This window comes from Myotis yumanensis, unplaced genomic scaffold, assembly GCF_028538775.1.
Source record: "Myotis yumanensis isolate MYYU_CA2020_CCGP unplaced genomic scaffold, mMyoYum1.0.hap1 SCAF_7, whole genome shotgun sequence".
Lineage (NCBI taxonomy): Eukaryota > Metazoa > Chordata > Mammalia > Chiroptera > Vespertilionidae > Myotis > Myotis yumanensis.
The window spans coordinates 83,804,810-83,827,859 of record NW_027223758.1 but is presented as its reverse complement, the minus strand read 5'-3'; the positions used below and the strand labels follow the sequence as shown (position 1 = coordinate 83,827,859).

General features: G+C 38.7%; 1 protein-coding gene and 1 pseudogene across 3 annotated transcripts in view; one reads left to right on the top strand and one right to left on the bottom strand.

Annotated features, from left to right (window-relative positions):
* The window catches only part of DYM (dymeclin), a 243,199-nt gene that overhangs the window by 56,494 nt on the left and 163,655 nt on the right, over positions 1-23,050 (top strand). For all 3 annotated transcript variants that reach the window (XM_070421132.1, XM_070421134.1, XM_070421133.1), the window contains exons 6-7: positions 2,550-2,622; positions 22,070-22,195. In XM_070421132.1, coding sequence (XP_070277233.1) covers positions 2,550-2,622; positions 22,070-22,195 — 199 coding nt within the window. The remainder of the gene's footprint in view (positions 1-2,549; positions 2,623-22,069; positions 22,196-23,050) is intronic.
* On the bottom strand, positions 11,145-14,674 carry LOC139014289 (ferritin, heavy subunit-like; annotated as a pseudogene).

Sequence of the window (23,050 nt, the reverse complement as noted above, 5' to 3'; positions counted from 1 at the left end):
CTTTTAGAGTGAGATTTAATGTGGTTATTGAACTTGATCTTGCTGTGTATTCATTCTTCTTAGCCTTGATTGGTGTGTTCATTGTGACTTCATGTTCTCTTCAAGCTTGGCACTCACTTCTCAGAGGGTTGCTGTGCCAGTTCTATTTATGGCAAGGCAGGAAGGGGTTTCTGCATAATTCCTGACTACTAAGGTGATTGTGGTCTAGAAAAAAGAATTGCTAAATTTTTTCGAGACTCCAAGTGCTTTGATGCTTTGGAAATAACCATTAGATTTATACTTAGACAGCTGGGTTCAGTTGAGCAAACATGTATTGAGTATACATCACATGCCAAGCTCTTAGTCATCATCCTTGAGAAATACAGAGTCCAGTAGAAGCCTGCTTACATGTAGAGAGAAATTATGATACAATGTAACCAAATTATGCAATGAAAGACATATGAACAAGGCATAGATACGGCCTAGATGATTATTTTTGTTCAAGGGGAGCCAAGAGAGTTGGGTTTTATGGAGGAAATGAAGATATAGGATGGTTCAGGTAGATAAAAATTGGCTTTTTAAAAAAATTAGATTTTTATTGTTGGAGGGCATTCCAGGCAGAATGTTATTGAAGAGGCATAAAGTTGCATGTAGCAGGTAGTTTGGTATCGCTGGAATATAAATTGTGAAAGGAATAATGGTGGGAGATAAAGCTAGAAAGGGATGCAGGGCCTGTATCTCAAAGGGTCTGGCATGCTGTACTTTGGAGCTTGGAGTTCTTTCTGATGCATAGTAATCAGCTTAAAGCAGTTATAAAGGTCTAAGGCAGGAGAATGAAAGGATGGACTATAGGTAGGTCCCTCTGATAATCTGGAGTTTGGATTGGAGAGGAGCAAATTTGTAGGAATACTAGTAGGAAGGTTTAAAGAAGTTCAGGAGTTTTAACTTAATAAACGTGTTTAACTGAACTGAGATCGTGCAATAATGAACGAAGGCATGACAGGAAATGAAGAAACGAGTAAATAACAGAGAGGTGACTGTGTAATTGATAGGACCTTGAGATGAATAAGAGAGAGAATTGTCTGTGTTTTGGGTTTGGGTTCACTGATGTAGTCACCGAAAAGGAGAATAAAGAACAAGGAAATGGATTTGAAGCGTTGGGACAAATGAGTTCAGTTTTGAACGTATTGAGCTTGAGTACTGGAGATGCATCTAGGTCAGTGGCTCTCAACCTTCTGGCCCTTTAAATACAGTTCCTCATGTGACCCAACCATAAAATTATTTTCGTTGCTACTTCATAACTGTAATGTTGCTACTGTTATGAATTGTAACGTAAATATCTGATATGCAGGATGGTCTTAGGCGACCCCTGTGAAAGGGTCGTTTGACCGCCAAAGGGGTCGCGACCCACAGGTTGAGAACCACTGATCTAGGTGGAGATGGTCAGCAGGCAGTTGGATATAAAGATAAAGTTCAGTGGAGACACGAGGAAAACTGTAGGAATCACCAGCATACAAGTGATGACTAGTAAGGGAGATCACGGGGAGCGAGACGAGGAGAAGAAAGCCAGTGGTGGCACTCTGAGGAGCGTACCAGTAGTTGAAGGGCATTCTGAGGAAGTGGGTCCTGGGAATGAATAGAGAGAGAGGTAGGTTAGAAATAGGGTGTCATAGGAGCTGGGGAAGAAAGAGTAGGTGTCTCCGTATTGTCTAAAGCCAGACGTCACTCGGAGCGGTATGGGACAGAGGGGCATTTCCACTGGGAGGGTAATTTGTAACCTGCCTTTGCCACTTGTTCATAGGACTTGGAAATCCACTTTACCTTTGGCTTTTTGTCTGTGAAGAGCTAGGTGTCTGGCCTCTTACTCGGTTTCAGTCTGTCATCTGTGGAGTCCCCGTGGGTTCAGAAAAGGTTCTTGAGGTCTATCAAGAAGAGCAAGGGCAAGGCCAGATATTTAGGAGGCTGAGGGGTGTCTACTCCTGATTCAAACAAAGCAGCTAGAGCAGCTTGCTTTTTCATGTATTTTATTATATTTATTTATTTTTAAAATATATTTTATTGATTTTTTTATAGAGAGGAAGGGAGAGGGATAGAGAGTTAGAAACATCCATCAGCTGCCTCCTGCATACCCCCTACTGGGACTGTGCCCACAACCAAGGTACATGCCCTTGACCGGAATCGAACTTGGGGCTCTTCAGTCCACAGGCCGACGCTCTATCCACTGAGCCAAACTGGTCAGGGCTTTCATGTATTTTACATATTTGGCTCAGTATGTAAGATTTCATTTGAAAAAACATAGTGCACTATAAGAAGTTTGAACACTACTGGCCTACAGGAGTCATAGTTACCTTCAAATGTTAAAAACTGTATAATTGATAGCTGGTGTTCAAAATTCCTCTGTAGATGAAAATCATAATAGATGCTAACTTAGGATTTGGATTTTATTCAGAGGTCAGCATTAATATCTGAGTTTATGTAATAATTATTCTCTTTAGGAATGAAAACTGAACTTCTAAACAATTCCATTCTATTTTATACTTTGTTAACAAACTTTCTGTGTATCTTATCAGGTTCTGACTCAGAAGATCTTTTGGAAGAATTAGTCTGCTGTTTGATGCAGTTAATCACTGATATTCCACTCATGTAAGTTCTGGCTACATCAGGGTTTGTTTTATCTTCTTTGTATCGTGAAGATGGTAATTGATGATGTTGAAGAGTTTGTGGGTCCTAGTGTAGTACTTTTATGCATGCCTTTTAAGGGTAGTACATTCATGGAGTTCTTTTATCTCTCTTTCCCAGTAATATTTAAACTCTGACTATCCATCATCAAAACAATTTTAAGTTGTTAACAATACTAAGCATATGGTAGGCACAGAATTAGATTAATCTCTGTAATAAATGAACTTACAAATCTCTGTTAACAAGGGTTTAAGAGAAAAGCAATTAGAAACAAATTCATATGTGGTAGGTGCAGCTAGTTGTTCACCCATTATTTGTTCTCCCCTTCTTTCTTATGTCCTGCTTTGATTAATGGCCAGTTTTGGATTTTCATGTCTATCTTTTCTTGAAGGTAGATGTGGTCATTGAGATATAGGGGGGATTTCTCCATGAAAGTATGAGTAAAGCTCTTTTAAGGGGACCTGGCTCCCCCATGAGTCCTATCTTTCTGTTCTTGACAGCCCTCTTTCCTGCTGTCTGGAATGTGAACATGGTCCTTTGAATTATGTGGCCATCTTGGCGCCATGAGCCAAGAGACTCACCGAAAATTCTGCTTTGATGCCATTGAGCTGCTGAACCAAAGTCATCAACTTCTAGTCCCCCCACCTCCTGTCGCCCTCTGGACTTCTCATGTGAGAAACATAGACCCTTATTTGTTTATGGTAATGGATTTCTGTCACTGCAACTGAATGCCATTCCAGCATGATTCAAAATGTTTGTTATTTTTAGAGCAGTTACTGCCAACCTTTTTAAAAATTGTCTCTTTGAGGAACCCTTTTAGACTTCTTTTTCTTAATTGTCCCTCCCCCCCTTGGAGCACCATGAATCATTATAATATCTGTGATGTTTTTCACCTTAAAGAACTAATTTTTATTCTCGGGGGGGAGGGGTGTCATATCATCTCCATTGAAAATGCATGTTTTAAAGAAATTATGTTTTAAATAAAGAAGTAGATTTTAAGATTCATCATCATAGAATCTCAATCTACATGGGGATATCATTGGAAATGTGCTATTTGCCTATAGTCCAAAAAGGAAAGACAGGTATTTGTGGAAAATGGGCTCCTGGCCTCTGTTGTGCATAAGTGCAGCATCCAGAATTGTAATGTAGATTTAGAAACGGGATCCGCCAAACCCTGTTGTGGTTTGGAGCTTGTATAGCTTGGAAGGCAGGGCCCATGCATGATGAGCTCTTGCGACGGACACAGCGATTAGCATGCCTTATCTCTTTTCCTCACCCTCCTTTCTTTTTTTTTTTTTAAAGGGGAGAATAATGATTTTTATTATTTTAAATATATTTTATTGATTTTTTACAGAGAGGAAGAGAGAGGGATAGAGAGTTAGAAACATCGATGAGAGAGAAACATCGATCAGCTGCCTCCTGCACACTCCCTCCTGGGGATGTGTCCACAACCCAGGTACATGCCCTTGACTGGAATCGAACCTGGGACCCTTGAGTCCGCAGGTTGACGCTCTATCCACTGAGCCAAACCGGTTAGAGCCCTCACCCTCCTTTCCAACAGATCTCCAGTATTGTTTGGGGGGACAGTGTATGCCCAGCTTAGTGTTCAGGCACCTTGGGAATTGAATGTGCTGAAATGTGGCCCTGTGACAGTCTGGGCCAGTTTTATGTGAGCAGAAGTTGGAAGCTTGTAGAGCACTTACCTTTAGCTTTTTGCTCTTTGTCCTTCTCTTCCTTCCTGGAATGTGGAGGCGGCATTTAGGCATCTTAAAAGTATGATGATGACTGCAGCATGCAAAGAACAGTGTCCCGGGAGCATGGGGTATGGATGATACTCTGGAACTATTACACCAACCCTAGATCGCTTATCTTTGGATTTCTTCTTATGTGAAGCAAATAAACCCTTACTTTGGTCAAGCCGCTGTGGTTAGGTTTCTGTTACATATGGTCAGATGTGGGAGGGAGAGCATATGTAACAGTAAACATTGTTTACTTGCTGTTTACTTGTCACAGTATGTGTGATGCTTCATGTGTTCCTGATTTAATTTTAGAAATAGCACTACCTCTATTACATTATGTCCTTACACATACCAGCAATATCTTCTTTTTCTCCTTGGTTGATAATATATCTTGAAGTTAAGGGGGATGGAAATAGTAAATCCCTTTAGCTAGTAAATAAGCCTTGAGTACAATGACTAGACCAGCCACTTAAACACTCTTGGGGAGCAAGCAGACAGTGTTGTAATATATCAAACATTTCAGTGTTTTAATGTGTTTATACTTTTTAAATGAACTGAAAATGCACAGACAACCAGATGTCTTGTGTTATGTACACTCAGCTTTAACCAGCTGCTGAAACAATTTCTTATGATTTAATATTCTTGGAACTCCATCCTCCAAGGTTTGTCTTGGTAACTGTTTCCATGTGAAAGCAAACTACTCTTGCAGTGTTTCATCCACTGTAACTATAGTGCAGCGTTACAGATCAGCTTATAATTTAAGGAGGAACATTGGCATATGGGAACCGGATGCTCTCACCTGAGCATCAGCAGTCTCAGTATCCACTTTCACATTAACCTCGGCACGCCAGTGCTGCACTCGCAGGTGGACAGCAAGAGGAATCTGGTTCTCTTGGCCACCGAGGGCAATTCTAGACTAGCTTACTGTGAAGTGAGACTGTGAAATCATTTCATTAATATTGAAAGCAAGTGATTATAGAGAACATAGATATTTAGCGATTTATAAACTGAATTTTAAATTAACTTCCTAAGCTCCCAGAATTTGAAGGAATAATGATGAAAATTGACTTTCAAGTCAATATTGCAGTTTGGATTTCTTGATAAAATATTAATTCTCTGAGATTGTTAATCTTCAGTCGGGTTAAAATTGCCCTTCTTACAGGATTCCTTCCTTAACTCCTCTCAGCATTTATATATTTAAAGTAAAGATTAAGTCATGCATGGGCTTATGATTTGACATTTTTCAGTCTATATTGGGTTGATCCACTCGAATTGTCTTCCAAAAGTAAAGCCTTGTCTATAATTACTAGACCTGCTCCTTGATCTCAAGGAAGTGAGTGGGAAAGGAATAAAGTAAGATAAAGGTATTTTTCTCAGGACATTAATAGAGGGGACCCTAAGAAGAAGGCGTTGGCAGGACAGAGCTGGAAGCAGCACACTGAGTGTGACCATGTGTCAGCTCTTAGCGTTACTGTAATGGTTGAGACCCCGGGACTCCACCAGCGGTGCAGGTTAAGTGGGGTCCTAGCATCAGAAGCAGTTAGAGTGTATGGACCCCAAACTTATGTTTTGGAGACTGTTTGTGATGCTTTTTAATTATGAAATAGAAGTCATTTTGGTGGCTAGAACTGGATGTTTTTCCTTTTATGTCTTTTTGTCTGTTTCTGTTGCTGTAGTTTTTTCAGAGCTCGCACTGTTAGTTGTAAATGACGATGCCATTGTCAGGACAGGCCCTCCTCCTCTTCTCTGGTGCCACCACTCTGACAGGTCCCTGGGACATCTGCTTAGAGTGGGCCTTTCTGTGGGCCCCGGCCAGACAGGCAGCCTCTTCCTCTGGGGTCCATTGGTGCATCCTCCTTCATCAGCCTGTGAACATTCATTCTCAGCCTGGCCCTCACCTGCAGGTTTTTACATTATCATTTAACCTAAGAAACCTAGTTTTTTCATAAGTTAAGTACTGGTGAAGATGAGATTTTCATAAGTGATTGCCTTCACTTCCCTTTTTGGGGATTGTGTGTGTCTATTTTTTGTCGAGTACAGAGGGTGTCTGTTAACCCTGTCGCACCACTCATTCTAGTTCAGCCATGCTGGTGTCCTTGCTAACTTGGAACCTGCCTACCCCCTCCTGCCTCTGAGGCCTTTGCCCTTTCTTCTTATTTTCCCTTGAATTTCTCCCCTCAGATCTCTGTAGGCTTATGTCCTGACCATATGTCTATCAAGCTTCTTTCTGCTCCAAGGTCTGCTTCTTAGAAAGAGCTGCTCTGCCTCCCCTCCCACCCTCTGTCCTTTTATCATGCTTTATTTTTTGCCTGAATACTCATCTCTACTTTTCATATTACCAATTCTTTCTCTTACTTGTATTTCTCAAATAAAATTGGAAAGTGAGCTCCATGAAAACAAAGATTTTTCTTGTGCCTGCATTTATTTTGCTCTTGCTGTGTCACTAGTACTCTGGTTAGCCTGATTCTCAACAAATTTTTTGTTGAATCAGCAAATCAGTAGGGACATAACCTATTCTGTGTGCTTACAGTATTTTGTTTCCCAGCATGTTGGCTGCATTGTGCTAAGGCATGTTCCATTGCAAGTATCCTGGCTCAAAGCCCTTTGCAGTTGGTAATTATATTATAAAAATTCAATGTCTTATTAGTAGTAGAAAGGGGCTACTAGGGGCTGAAATAACATACTTGAGAAATAACATCTAACAATGTTTAAGGAAATGGAAGATTAATTAGTTATAGCTGCTGACTAGTGTGGGACAGTTTAGGGACAATCAGCTAATATCTCAGTAGTCTCCAGATTATCCCTTCACAATATACTTTCTGTTTCATTGAGTTCATCCTCAAAAACATATATTGTGAATATACTGTGTGTCTGTGCTGTACTAGGCCCTGGGCAAGGGGAGGAGTGGCTTTTGAAGAGCTTCGGGATGGATAGATACCTAGAAAGGTAGCCCAGTAAGAGGAGCAGTTGAAGGCTGCAGTCATTTCCAGCCGTAGTGACCAGCAGTGGCTGGCTGGTCATTAAAGAGGCAGGAAGGCTCTCGGGGGTGTGAGCAATGAGAACCCTGCGTTAGTTTGATTAGAGCAGAGGGTTGTGGGAAATCAGGGCTGGGAAGCTATGTTGTTCGATGGTGTCAAGACTTGAATGTTAGCAGGAGTAAAGGTTTGATTGTGTTTAGGGTTCCCTGTTTGTTAAGATGTAAAAGAACAGTATATTTTTAGAGCTACTTCTCTAAAATACATTTTGGAAGTATTTGGGGGCGGGGGGGATAAAACTGATTAAGAATCTTTATAAAATTCTCTTTATCCACAGGATTATTGAAATGTAATAAAATGATATCAAATGCACATTGATTCAACCCTTAGTCTAATGGTATTGGCTTAGATGTAATATGCGGAAAATTCGAATATGGAAAACGTTTGGCGCTAACACTGAGTAGGTGGTTTAAGAACCTGAAGAGCCATAAACAATCTCTTTCTGGAGTCTGCAAGTTGTTGGAAGAGAGTGAACGAACTGCAGGGACCCAGGGCTGGCATGGAAGGGCCTCGCTGTTGGGGAAATGCCTTTCTACATCCCTGCGTGTTGATACCCACATACGTCTCCAAACGCAGCCTCAGCAAGCGGGTGGCTAAAGCCTGTCAGCATTGAAGTTTTAAGCGCTGTCAGGTGAACATCTTCTGTAGCTTTCTGGTGGAATTAGGCATTTATGACATTATAAATGAATTAAAGATGATGGTGTTTTATGTATCATTACAGTTTTTTTATGTTAAGTTCAGAATAGCTTTTTAGCTTGAAAATGGATTTCTGGTGCCTTGGGGGGAAAAATTCCAGTTAAATAATTTTTAATATGTAAACCTTAACTTGGTTTATTGAAGAAATCTGAGCAAAATATATCTAGCACCACAAATGTTTCTTTTAAAAGATATGTGCTCACATTGTTCATAAATGCTTAACTACCTGTTGCCAAGAAGTATAGGGTGTATCCTATAGTGCAAAAAACACCACTGGTTCTGAATCCAGAAGGTAGAGTTTGAATCCTAGCTCTACCACTAATCATCAATGTCCCTCCAGGCCTCAGTTTTCTCATTGTAAAATTGGGGTTAATAGATCATAGGTTGTGACTTGGAAAATACATTTGAAGACTCGAGTTCAATTGTTCAGTATTTTAGACATGGAACCTGAAGTGTATGAGTTGAGAGACCAGTTCACATCGCTATTGAAGGAACAGCTAGGCAAGTCCTTCATTGTAGTGGCGGGGCCCGCAGCTGAGAGGGAGCATCTCATCCTGCGATGAGGTCTGTCTAGTGCTCTCACTGCTACTCTGTTGCTCAGGATAGTGTTGAGGACAAAAGAAATGTACTTGAAAATGTTTTTGTAAAAAAGTTTCAAATGCTCTATAGCAGTGCTGGCGAACCTATGACACGCATGTCAGAGGTGACACTCGAACTCATTTTTTTTGTTTATTTTTCTTTGTTAAATGGCATTTAAATATATAAAATAAATATCAAAAATACAAATCTTTGTTTTACTATGGCTGCAAATATCAAAAAATTTCTATATGTGACACAGCACCAGAGTTAAGTTAGGGTTTTTCAAAATGCTGACACGTCGAGCTCAAAAGGTTCGCCATCACTGCTCTATAGTGTTATCTTACACATACTAAGTATTCAAGAAAAACGTTGAATTAATTTGCTTCTGAGTTATTTTTCCTATTTTAAACTTCTCAAGAAGTAGCAGCACTTGGTCATTAACAAGTGTAGTGGTCATAGGATGTAGGATGCCTCAGATTCAGAAGGACAGGCTGAATGATCTGTGTGGGAACTGAAGGCAGTTTCTCTTGCATCAAGCTGTCCCGAGGAGTTCCTCTGGCTTTTTGGGAGGACAGGTTCTAGGTGTGGACGATTAGCAGAAGCAGAGTCCTGAATCCTGGCCATTTTGCCTGCATATGCATATTTCCTTAACAGCGGTTCTCAACCTGTGGGTTGCGACCCCTTTGGCGGTCAAACGACCCTTTCACAGGGGTCGCCTAAGACCATCCTGCATATCAGATATTTACATTACGATTCATAACAGTAGCAACATTACAGTTATGAAGTAGCAACGAAAATAATTTTATGGTTGGGTCACAACATGAGGAACTGTATTTAAAGGGCCAGAAGGTTGCCCTAACCTGTTTGGCTCAGTGGATAGAGCGTCGGCCTGCGGACTGAAGGGTCCCCGGTTCGATTCCTGTCAAGGGCATGTACCTTGGTTGTGGGTGCATCCCCAGTAGGGAGTGTGCAGGAGGCAGCTGGTTGATGTTTCTCTCTCAGCGATGTTTCTAACTCTCTATCCCTCCTCTCCCTTACTCTCTGTAAAAAATCAATAAAATATATTTTTTAAAAAAAATAAAGGGCCAGAAGGTTGAGAACCACTGCCTTACAAGTTACAAGCTATTTAGAGTCATATAATCATTAGATTTTTAGAACTAGAATTAAGCTTTTTAAAAACCTTATTCTAACCCTTTCATTTTATACATGTCATTGAAGTAGAGAGAGGGGAAGTGACTTTCCTAAGCCACTTGCAGGATTCTTAGGTAGCTCAGCGCTGTAAACTTGCCCCCCTGCCTTCAAAGAATTTTTACGTTTAAAAAAGCAAAACTGGTACAGAATGCTTTTGTTAATCTCTTTTACTGTTATTAATACATGAATAGCAAAATATGGATGAGGTGATTTGACATTGACTGCAAATTTTAATTCTATCAACAAATAGTTCATTTTTTTTCTTTTTTTATGCCACCTATATAAATTATTTTTTTAACTTAAATAGCCACACTCTTTTAAAAAAAATATATTTATTGATTTAAGAGAGGAAGGGAGAGGGAGAGAGATAAAGAAACAATGATGAGAAAGAATCATTGATTGGCTGCCTGCTGCACACCCCCTACTGGGGATTGAGCCTGCAGCCTGGGCATGTGCTCTTGGCTGGAATCGAACCTGGGACCCTGTAGTCCACAGGCCAATGCTCTATCCACTGAGCCAAACTGGCTAGGGCTAAATTAATTTTTTTATAAAGTAATTGCTTTTCAGGCATAATTCAGATTACATTGTATCTGGATATTTAATATTAGCCATTAATGCTGACACAGTTATTTTAAATTGTTGCTATATGTGTGCACATGGTTTGAGGGGAAAAAAATCAAATAGCTCAGAGGGCTTAAGATGAGAACAAATGTTCTTTGTCCTATTCCTTTATTTCCTTTCCTCCCCAGAGATAATAATTTTCAATTTTTAGGGTTTCTGGTGGTTTATATAAACCTCTGCCATTATCCTACCTTTATATTTTTAAATAATATAACACTTAAAAAATTAATAGGCTTTATTTTTCAGAGCAGTTTTAGTTTCACAGCAAAACTGAGCAGAAAGTACAGACTTCCCATCTGCCCCCTCACCCCACACATGCACAGCCTCCCTCACTATAAACATCTCACACCACAGTGATACATTTATTAGGGTTAATGAACCTCCATTGACACATCATTATCACCCAAAGTCATAGTGTAAATTAGGGTTCACTCTTAGTGAGTGTTGTACATTTTTTTTAATAATGCAAAAACAGATTTATCTGTATACACACCAATGAAGGAAAGCAGTCTTCTGACCAATGGAGAAGATTAAGATTTGTAAATAGCTAATTTGGGAACCTCCTACAATGGGAAGACTTACTTGCTCTGTTGCCTTCAGATACTGGGTCGATTTACCTAACACTTCAGCAGGCGTTTTCAATGGGGCTTCTGTCTTCCTGGGCCTGGTTTTCTAATTTCTTACGATATGCTAGCTGATGTTGCAGGTAGTTTGTGTTACTCTTCTGTTCATCCAGGTTCTTTCCCAAGAAGCATACGACAATTGTGTCATTGTTGGCAGAAGCTAGAGCAGTGATGGCGAACCTATGACACGCGTGTCAGAGGTGACACGCAAACTCATTTTTTTGGTTGATTTTTCTTTGTTAAATGGCATTTAAGTATATAAAATAAATATCAAAAATATAAGTCTTCGTTTTACTATGGTTGCAAATATCAAAAAAATTTCTATATGTGACACGGCACCAGAGTTAAGTTAGGGTTTTTCAAAATGCTGGCACGCTGAGCTCAAAAGGTTCGCCATCACTGAGCTAGAGTCTTCACATCTAGCAGGAGCTTGGTTAACGGGTTCTCCAATTCTAGGGCAGACTCTAGAGCTTGTAGGCCAGTTCCCCAGTTACTGTCTCAGGCCTCTTAATCACCAGCAGACAGATTTTACTCTCACGTCCTCTTAAGAGATCTTAGGAATTGCTTTCCATGTTCCCTCTTCACCTCAGCTTGGTCTTCAAAGAAGGTGGAAAACGAGGCTCTTCTGGGCCTTGGAGGTAATAACAGGCCACAGATAAATAAGCATCACTGAGGTGCAGCTCGTAGATGTCATGTGATTAATAGCAACCCTACACTCTCAGAGAGCGGGTGCTTGGCTGCCATCTCAGCTTTAGAGAACACCAGGCATAAACAGTGCTCATTCTTCTTTTAAAATTGATTTTTATATAGAGGAAGGGAGAGAGAAACATGGATTTGTTCCACTTATTTATGCATTCATTGGTTGATTCTTTTTTAATGATCATAACTTTCATTTATTTACTTATTTATTTATTTATTTTTATCCTTGAGCCAGTTTCTCCCAACTACTGTATCTTTTTTTTTTTTAAATCTTTATTGTTCAGATTATTACATTTGTTCCTCTTTTTTCCCCCCATAACTCCCCTCCTTCCAGCTCCCACCCCACCCTCCACCCTCACTCCCCACCCACTGAGTTCATCCATAGGTGCATGATTTTTGTCCAGTCACTTCCCGCATCTCCCACACCCCTTTTCCCCCAAGAATAGTCAGTCCATTCCCTTTCTATATCCCTGATTCATTATAGTCACCAGTTCATTCTGTACATCAGGTTATTTATTCACTTGATTCTTAGATTCATTTGTTGATAGATGCATATTTGTTGTTCATAATTTGTATCTTTACCTTTTTCTTCTTCTTCCTCTTCTTAAAGGATACCTTTCAGCATTTCATATAATACTGGTTTGGCGGTGGTGAACTCCTTTAGCTTTTCCTTATCTGTGAAGCTCTTTATCTGACCTTCAATTCTGAATGATAGCTTTGCTGGATAAAGTAATCTTGGTTGTAGGTTCTTGGTATTCAGCACTTTGAATATTTCTTGCCATTCCCTTCTGGCCTGCAAAGTTTCTGTTGAGAAATCAGCTGACAGTCGTATGGGTATTCCCTTGTAGGTAATTGAGCCTCTTTCTCTTGCTGCTTTTAAGATTTTCTCTTTGTCTTTTGCTCTTGGCATTTTAATGATGATGTGTCTTGGTGTGGTCCTCTTTGGATTCCTTTTGTTTGGGGTTCTCTGCGCTTCTTGGACCTGTAAGTCCATTTCTTTCTCCAGGTGGGGGAAGTTTTCTGCCATTATTTCTTGAAATAGGTTTTCAATATCTTGCTGTCTCTCATCTTCTGGCACTCCAATGACTCTGATATTAGTCCGCTTAAAGCTGTCCCAGAGGCTCCTTACACTATCTTCACACTTTCGGATTCTTTTTTCATTTTGCTTTTCCAATTGGGTGTTTTTTGTCGAATCTTTGTTTTGATTCTTGTGCTCCTCTGGTCTGCTATTGGGTATAATATTCTTTATTTCAGTCCCTGTATGCTTACTTTCTAATTTCTTTATCGTAGCATCGAGGGTCTCATTAGTTTTCGTGAGGCTCTGCACAAATTTATGGCAAGCCCTCAAAATTGCGATTCTTAGCTCCATATCCTCCATTTCTGTCATGTTTTTTTGTCTCCGCATCTTTTATGCTTTCTTGGTGCACCCCCTTGTGGTCTCTGTGCGCAGTCTTGTTCTAGCCAAGCCTTAATTGTTGTAGTTAACACTAGAGGGATTTGACCACCAGGCCGACTGGCTGTGGAAATCAGCTGTGGGAAAACTTCAGTCCTCAGGGGAGGCGCTAGTCCAGCCCTTGCCTGAGGCGATCGGCAAATGGCTGTGGGCAGGGTTTGGGCGGGGCGGGCTCAACAGGGCGGGGGGAGGGAGCAGCTATGGCCGCTCTCAGTCCGTCCCCAGAGGCTCTGCCTCTCTGTCCCAGCAATCGCTGCAAACCTCGGAGGGGCCGTAGCCAGACAGTCCCGCTTCTCCCGTTTGAGTCTCGGTCCCTAGAGACTCGCCCGGATCTGTAGCCCAGAGTCTGAGACTCACTCCTGATTGAAAACGACAATCGTGCCCTCAGCCGCCAGCCCACTTTGCGCACGCACCCTCACCACCGCACCGCCGTACCTTTAAATTTTCCACACTGCGCCTCCGCTGAGCGTCGGAATGCTGTTGTTTTTGCTTCTAGTTGAAGAGACTCTCCTCAGCCAGCCTTCCCGTGGTTCTGGTTGATGTCCGCTCCGACTTTTAGTTGTATTTTTGAAGTGGTTGTCCACGGCGGCAGTCTCCGGTGTTTACCTATGCCGCCATCTTCGATCCTACTGTATCTTTTTATTTTATTTTTTACAGTATTATAGATGTCTCCCATTCCCCCCCCCCCCCACTTTATTGCCCTCCACCAAGCCCCTGCCCCACCCCAGACCTTCACCACACTATTGTCTATTTCCATGGGATATATATATATATATATATATATATATATATATATTTATTTATTTATTTTGGTTAATCTTTTTCTGCCCCCTCACTCCTCTCCCCTCTGAGATCTGTCAGTCTGTTCCACGTATCCGTGCCTCTGGACCTATTTTGTTCATCAGTATATTTTGTTAACTAGATTTCACATATAAGTGAGATCACATACTTGTCTTTCTCTGACTAGCTCATTTCGCTTAGCATAATAATCTCCAGGTCCTAGCAAAGGGTAAGAGATCCTTCTTTATAACAGCTGCATAGTATTCCATTATATGAATGTACCACAGCTTTTTTATCCACTCATCTATTGTAATGGGCACTTGGGCTGTTTCTAGATCTTAGCTATTGTAAATAACGCTGCTATGAACAGGGGGGTGCATATATTTTTTTCTGATTGGTGTTTCGGGATTCTTAGGATATATTCCTAGAAGTGGGATTGCTGGTTCAAACAGCAGTTCCATATTTAATTTTTTGAGGAAACTCCTCACTGTTTTCCATAGTGAACGCACCAATCTGCATTCCCATCAGTAGCGTACTAGGTTTCCCTTTCTCCACATCCTAGCCTTACTTGTCACTTGTTGATTTGTTGATGGTAGCCATTCTGACAGGTGTGAGGTCATTGTCATTTTAATTTGCATCTCTCTGATGATTAATGACTTTGGGCATTTTTTTATATGTCTCTTTGCCATGTGTATGTCCTCTTTGGAGAAATGTCTATTCAAGTCCTTCGCCCTTGATTTCCAAGAGGAAGGGAGAATGAGAGAGATACAAACATCAGTGATGACAGAGAATCATTGATTGGCAGCCTCCTGTGTGCCCCACACTAGCGATTAAGCCCACAACCTGGGCATATGCCCTGACCAGGAACCTTCTGGTTCATAAGTTGATGCTCAACCACTGAGCCACGCCTGCCGGGACTCTATTTCTCTTTTCAGTGTCCTATAGTTTCCCGAGTATAGGTGTTTTACCTCCTGGATTAAATGTATTTCTAGGTATCTTTTTTTTTTATAGCAATGGATAATGTGATTGGTTTTTTTTGTTTCTCTTTCTGAGAGTTCATTATTGGTGTATAAAAATGTCATTGATTTTGGATGTTAATTTTGTAACCTGTCACTTTTGCTGAATTTATTTATTAAATTTAGTAGTATTTTGGTGGAGTCTTTAGGGTTTTCTTTGTACAAGATCATGTCACCTGTGAATAATGTACATTCTATGGGTGTGAGAAATGTATAATGACATGTATCCATCATTATAGTATCATAAGAGTAGTTTCACTCTCCGAAAATCCTGTGCTCTACCTGTTCTCTCCTCCATCTGCTCAACCCTGACCACCACTGATCCTTTTACTGTCTCTATAGTTTTGCCTTTTCTAGAATGTCATATAGTTGGAATCATACAGTATGTAGTCTTTTTAGATTAGCTTCATTCTTTTGGTAATAAATATATATTTAAGTTAACTCCATATTAATGGTTTAATAGCTCATTTCTTTTTAGCACTGAATAATATTCCATTGTCTGAATGTACTACATACACATAAATTCACTTTATTCATGTATACATATATAGTCATCGTACAAATCTAGAATTGAAAATAAACATGTACATTTTAAAATTTGACAAAGTATGATAAATTTGATTAAAAAAAACTGCCTCCTTCAGAGATTATACAAATTGTATTCCCACAAAATCCATTTCAATGACCCTTGTGAATATTGTGTATTATAGGTTTTTTTGTAAGTTAAAAATGGAAATCAGACTGTGATTCTTGAGGTTGAATATCTCTTCATATATTTAAAAGCCATTTCTAACTTTTGATAAAGGTTTAACAATCATTTTTAATTCCTGAGAGCTTTTTATTACTCATTGTTTCTTGTTTTATGAATGCAACATTTTAAGTTGGTATGATTGCATTTTGGATAACCACATAACTGCTTTGATATATTTTCTTAGCTATTGTGTATCCATCTTATCAATCAATATTAATTTTTGATTTTTTAAGAATATTTTTAAGAGCTCTTTTTGGTGGTTGAACTTTATTTCAAGAAAATTTGTGGCTATATTTTATACATTCGCTGCATTGTTACATACATAGCATTGGTTTTCAGAGAAACCATGAAAACATGGAGTGGATATTTGAGTTTATTTCATCCACTTCCTTAATTTTTACAAATGATGAAGTTGACAGTTAAGGTAACTCTAGAGGTAACAAGCGACAGTTCTGAGACTAACAGCCATGTTTTTTCACTCCTAACTCCAGGCACCGTCTGTTGCACTGATAAGACTTATTATAAATGAGTAGTATTACCATGTCTTTGATGTTGCTGACTTCTAAAACTAGCCATCACTGCTATTGGCAGTATCTGTAATATATTATACCACTTTTTAATCTTTCCTTATATTTTACTTTTAGACTCTCCATGTTGGCAAGACAGTGATATTTCTGAACTTAGGTATTAATCCTTTGAACTTGTTGGTTGTTTTTGTTAAACTTGTGTTCCACTTACAGTGCTCTCCCGTTTCTTATCCAGTAGTAAGTCAGAGGAGGATGTTTTTTTCCTCTGTGTTCGTTGACTTTGCCCTTTGCCAACACTAACACCCATTTCATGAAGGCTTTTGTCTTTATCCAAATGTTCCACTCGGCCCTAGCAGAGCAGCGCAAGGTCATGCGCTTGTCTTTTTTTTCTTCACATGAAATTAATAACTTGCTCCAACAGTAGTTTGTTCTAGGACATTTTCAGCCAGATGGTGGAAAGTTCTTGGGATAATACGGAGCCAAAGCAACACTTTGGCTTTTTAAAGTTGACTTTGTTTTGGTGATTGTGTAATGAAAATCTTCTGAAGATTATACAAGGACATTAAAACAAGAAAGATCTGTTGGCTTAAAACATTTTTCATCTTTTAAAAACCACCACACTCAGCATGGTAGAACCTTGATTTATTTCAAGTATTGGTCTGTCTGGCTCTTTTCCTTGATTATTTGGCACGTAAGGTAGTCCAATTAATATAATTGAAATTTTGTTTTCATGGGAACCTAACATTGCCTTGAATTTCTTTTTTTTCAGCATTATAGAAACTTATAGCAAGAAATGGCATTTGAGATAATTTGGTGTAATATACTTACTTACAGATAAGAAATCGGAGACCCAGAGGTAGTTATTTGCTGAAGAGAACAGAGTTTAATAGGGAACTTAGAAGCAGGTCCCAGGTTTTCTAATTTTGGGCCGATGACTCCTACAGTATGCCACAATGAGACTCAGTTTTTTGTTTGCTCTTATTTCAATATGTCATCAGATTTTAATCAATAAAGTTCAATTTAATGACTAGCCTCTATTTTTAGTTCTTGATTAATTTAATTTTCAAATAGATGATATATTTATATTGGTCAAAAATCTAAACACATGAAAGTGTTCATAAAATATATGTGGTCAAAATGAGATTAGATATTATCCTCAGATCATCTTTTATGATATTATTTTTTTCAGGAAATTTCCCTGTAGAGACAACCAGTTTGAAGCAAATGTTTCTCTCATTTTCTTTATGCTCTTCCTATTTTAAAAATTTAAGTAAATATAGACACAGTATGATTACCAGAGGGAAAGGGAGGGGCAGAGGAGGTAGAAGAGGTAAAGGGGAAATAAATGGTGATGGAAGGAGACTTGATTTGAGGTGGTGAACACATAATACAGTATACAGATGATGTGTTACAGAATTGTACACCTGAAGCCTATATAAGTTTATTAACCAATGTCACCCCAATAAACTCAATTAAAATTTTTAAATTAAAAATAATAAAATAGCCTGGCTAGCGTGGCTCAGTGTTTGAGTATCGACCTATGAACCAGGAGGTCATGGTTCGATTCCTGGTCAGGGCACATACCCAAGTTTCAGGCTCAATCCCTGGTGGGGGCCTGTGGAGGCAACAGGAGCTGATCAGTAATTCTCTTTCATCATTGATGTTTCTATCTCTCTCTACCTCTCCCTTCCTCTCTGAAATCAATAAAAATATATTAAAAAAGTAAAATAGTTACCCATAATCTCATCTTCCAGGATTGCTGTTTTTATTTTTTGCATATTAACATCTGCATGTATATTCATTCACATGATGCATATTATTCTGCTGTCTTTGCTCAATATTACATCATAAAGTACATATTTCAATAAAAGTGTTTCAAAAGCAGTTGGCTAACTTATTTTACAAGGCCAGCATAACCCTGATACTAAAGCCTGATAGTGACATTATATAAAAAGAAAGCAGAAAGATATATTTTTAAAAAGTAGCAAATTGTCCTGGCTGGATAGCTCAGTTGATTAGAATATTGTTCTGATACGCCAAGGTTGTGGGTTTGATACTCGGTCAGGGCACATACAAGAATCAACCAGTGAATGCATAAGTAAGTGCAATAACAAATCGATGTTTCTCTCTCCCTCTCTTTCGCCCTCTCCCTCCCTCCCTCCTTCTCTTCTTCTCTCCTTCTCTCTGTCTAAATCAATAAAAAAATTTAAAAAATTAGCAAATTGCATCTAGTAATATATGAAAAGGATAATACATTATGACCAAGTGGGGCTTATCTCAGGACTGCAATATTGTTAAACACTTGAACATCAATCAATATAATATGCCACATTGGCAAAACAAATAAGAAAAGCCATATGATATTTCAATAAATGTGGAAAAAGCATTTGACCAATTCAACATTCATTCATGAAAAAACTTTCAGCAAAATAGGAATAGAAGAAAACATCTTCTACCGGATGTAGATGTGGTTAAAGTTAAGGGCCTTTGATGTGGAGACTGTCCTTTATTTTCCGAGTGGGCCCAATTTAATCACATGAGTCCTTAAAGGTAGAAGAGGAAACCAAAAGGGTGGGTCAGAGAGAAGCAATATGAGGAGTCATTCAAAGCCATTATTGACTTTGAAGGTGGAGGAAGAGATCCATGAGTCAAAGAATGAGGTGACCTCTACAAGCTGGGAAGTGCCCTCAGCTTACAGGCAGCAAGAAAGGGGGGACCCCAGTTTTATAGCCAGGAAGACCTAAATCCTGTGAACAACCCCAACCAGCAGGAAATGGATTCTTCCCTAGAGCCTCCTGAATAGAAAGCAGCGTGCTGAGACCTTGATTTTAACCCCTTAAAGCCTGTACTGCAACTCCAGAACTGGATGGTAACAGATGTGTGCTGTTTTATGCTAAGTTTGTGGTGATTTGCAAATGCCAACAATGTAAAAACTAATGAAGCATTCAACTTCTCAAAGCAGATAACTTTAGCAAATTAAATTTGTTAAGTACGGAATTGTAGATGGTTTGTTCATTCCATTTAATATTTGTTAAGTTCCTACTATGATAAGTTCAACTAAGTTCTTTTCCATAAGTAGCCATTTTAATGTGTTTAGTGCATGTATTTATCATATGTATGTGTCAAAGTACAAAATATTTTTATGTGTACATATATTTTTAATGTACATAAAAGAATTGTGTTACAGAACTCATTCAGTTTTCTAGTTTTTCCTCTTAGAATTGCTAAGAGTTATCTCTGATGCTAAATGAACAACTTAGTGTTGCTGTTCAAACTGCTCCATGTGTGCATCCACATTTTACTTAACCAGTTCCGCAGAGATGGTCACCTGGACTGCAGCACCACAAATGAGAAATGTCTTTATATTATCTGTCTATTACTGCATAATAAATTCCCCTAAAACTTAGCCATTTAAAACAACATTGTTTCACAGCTTTTAGGGTCAGGAACCTGGGCACAGCATAGCTTGGTGCCTCAGACTCAAGTGTCTCATGATGTTGTAGTTGAGTTTATCGCTGGGGCTGTGGTCTCATCTGAAGCCTCAACTAGGAAGGACCTGCTTCCTAGATCTCTCACTTGGCTTTTGGTAGGATTCAATTCCTCTAGGGTTGTTGGACTGAGGGCCTCTGTTCCTCGCTGGCTGTTGACTGGAGGCCTCCCTTAATTCCAGGTGAACTTCTTCATATGTCAGCTCACAACAAGGCAGCTGACTTTCCTCAGATAAAGCAAATAGAAGAATGAGAGCATGCCCAGCACAAGCCATCATCTGTTTGTAAGCTCATATCTCAGATGTGGCACCGTATCACTGTATTCGCTTTGTTAGAAGCGAGTCACCAGATCCAAGGGGAGGAAACTACACAGGATCATGAATATCAGGAAGTAGGGATTAGGGTCATTTAGGAAGTGTCTTCAAAGTGAGACATATTTCTGTGAATTTTTCTTTGGTGTGCATACATATAGTGGGTTATAGGTTGTTTTCTAAAATGACTGGTTAATACTCCGATGAGCAGTGCATGAGGGCTTATATGTCATCATATGCCTGCCGCTCCTTTACATTTTCTAGGGCATAAAGGGATAGCATATTGTTTTAAAGTGACTTTATATTTTCCACTCTTGTTTTCTAGTGGAGTTCTTGCCTCTTTTTGCCATTTGCAGGGATTGCTTATAACATTCTAGATATTAGTTTTTTGTTTTTCCCTCCAATCTATCGTCTATCTGTTAACTTTGTCCAAAGTTTCATTTGTTGAGCAATCATTTTTAATCTTGATGTAATTAAATGCCTTTGTTTCTTGGCTTTGTGCTCTTAGGCTTTTATTTAAGAAGTCCTTTCTTATACTGATGTTACAAATGTATCATTATACATTTTCTTCTATTAACTTTATTTTTGCCATTCACAAATAAGTCTGTAATTCATCTGTAGTAGGTCTTTGATTGTAGGTAGTAAGTCAGGTATCCATCATTATTTTTCTTTATGAAATGAGCCCATATTTTCCTAGTACCATCTTCTGTACAATTTGTTTTTTCTCCATTATTTTCTGGATCCATCTTTATTATATATTGCTTCCATATATACACAGGTCTGACTATATATTTAGTTCTCAATTGGGTTTCATTGGTTTATTTTTGTGTGCTGTTTTTATTACTACCGCAGTATTGCATGGCATTAGATCAATTGAATGGGCCTCTTGAGTTTTGTATACTTTGTATTGAGAAGATATTTCTGTCAGCACTATAATTCTGTCCTTGAAATATCTGGTAGAATTTAAGCTTGCCTAGTTCTAGCATTAAGTCATCTTTAATTTGTTTAATAAGCCCCATTTAAGTAGATAGTAAGTGTTTTTCTTTGGGCTTTCCATGAATGTTTCAGTTCCATAAAATATTTTTATGTTCTTCTGGAGTTATTACTTTATTTTTGCTGTGTTGTTGAGATTTCTATTTTCCTGTGCTAACTGTTCCACATGATAATCGTGTTTAAATTTTTATAATAACTGAAGATTTCTTAATGCATTTATTCCTGTTTGTGCTCCTTCTCAGAAAAATTTTGTTTCCTTTTTATTTGATCTAAGATTTGTTTCTACCCTTGATCTTAGCCAAATGGCTGAGATGCGATAAGATTTGTTTCTAAAAGGGAATAATGATCTTGGGAAGGGACGAGAGTATTCCTTTCCAAACGAAATATGCATATAAAACAGGAATAATTTGTTTAGTGTTCATACTTTGCTGAACATGCAGAGTTGGCCTTGAGAATGAGGGCACTAGAGATAGGAGTGTAGGACATGCCATTGTTCTCATTGTAAAGTGACTGTCAACTTGCAAAGGCATTGTTTTCTTTCCTACACTGATTTCTCTTCAGTTTTATAATCTGAATATTTGTTTCTGAGTTATAACTGAACAGAGTACTGCTGGTAATTGTTTCCATTATGCTCTAATAAATAGACTTGTCATTCAGTAGGAGATGGGAATGGGAAAATAGGGAAGTAATGGGATACCTGACCCAAGTATAAGAGCTAATGACTGGGGAACGGTTTCATATTTTTTTCTTAACTTAATTTTTATGTTAAACATGTTACTATTTTTTTATAATGCAATATTATAAAAAATATTAAATATTTAGATTTTTGAGTTTTTAAATTCAGAAAAGAGCAATATATTAACTGTTCCAAACTGATCCATTATTCTGTTTTGTTTTCTATTTCTCCAGAGACCTTACATATGAAATATCAGTGGAAGCTATATCAACAATGGTTGTTTTCCTTTCCTGTCAACTATATCACAAGGAAGTTTTGCGACAGAGCATTAGTCACAAGTATTTGATGCGAGGTCGATGGTATGTTTCTATTTTAAATGGGAGGGGGTGGGAGAAAGGCAGAGAGAGAGAGAGAGAGAGAGAGAGAGAGAGAGAAAGAAAGTGACCACCTCCCACACTCCCCCAACTAGAGCTGGGATGGAGCCTTTAGATAAGGTACGTGCCCTTGACTGGAATTGAATCCAAGATCCTTCAGTTTGAAGGCCAATGCTCCACCCACTGAGCAAAACCAGCCAAGGCTAAATTTGTCCATTTGACTATTTTAACAAAATAAAATAGTCATGGGGATGTAAAGTACAACATAGGGAATATAGTCAATAATATGGTAATAACTATGTATGGTGCCAGGTGGGTACTGAAAATATTGGGGGGATGACTTTGTAAATTATATGGTTGTCTAACCACTGTGCTCTACACCTGAAAGTAATATAAAATAAAACTGAATGTCAACTATAAATGAATATTTAAAAAGTAAACAACAAAAAATAGATTTGTCTATTTTTTTATTGTATAAATCTATATTTTTGGTCTTATCCCCTTAGTATTTAAAAAAAATTTTTTTTTAAATATATTTTATTGATTTTTTACAGAGAGGAAGGGAGAGAGATAGAGAGTTAGAAACATCGATGAGAGAGAAACATCGACCAGCTGCCTCCTGCACATCTCCCACTGGGGATGTGCCCACAACCCAGGTACATGCCCTTGACCGGAATTGAACCTGGGACCTTTCAGTCCACAGGCCGACGCTCTATCCACTGAGCCAAACCGGTTTCGGCAAAATTTTTATTTATTGATTGATTTTTGAGAGAGAGAGAGAGATTTGTTGTTCCACTTATTTATTGCATTTATTGGTTGATTTTTGTATGTGCCCTGACT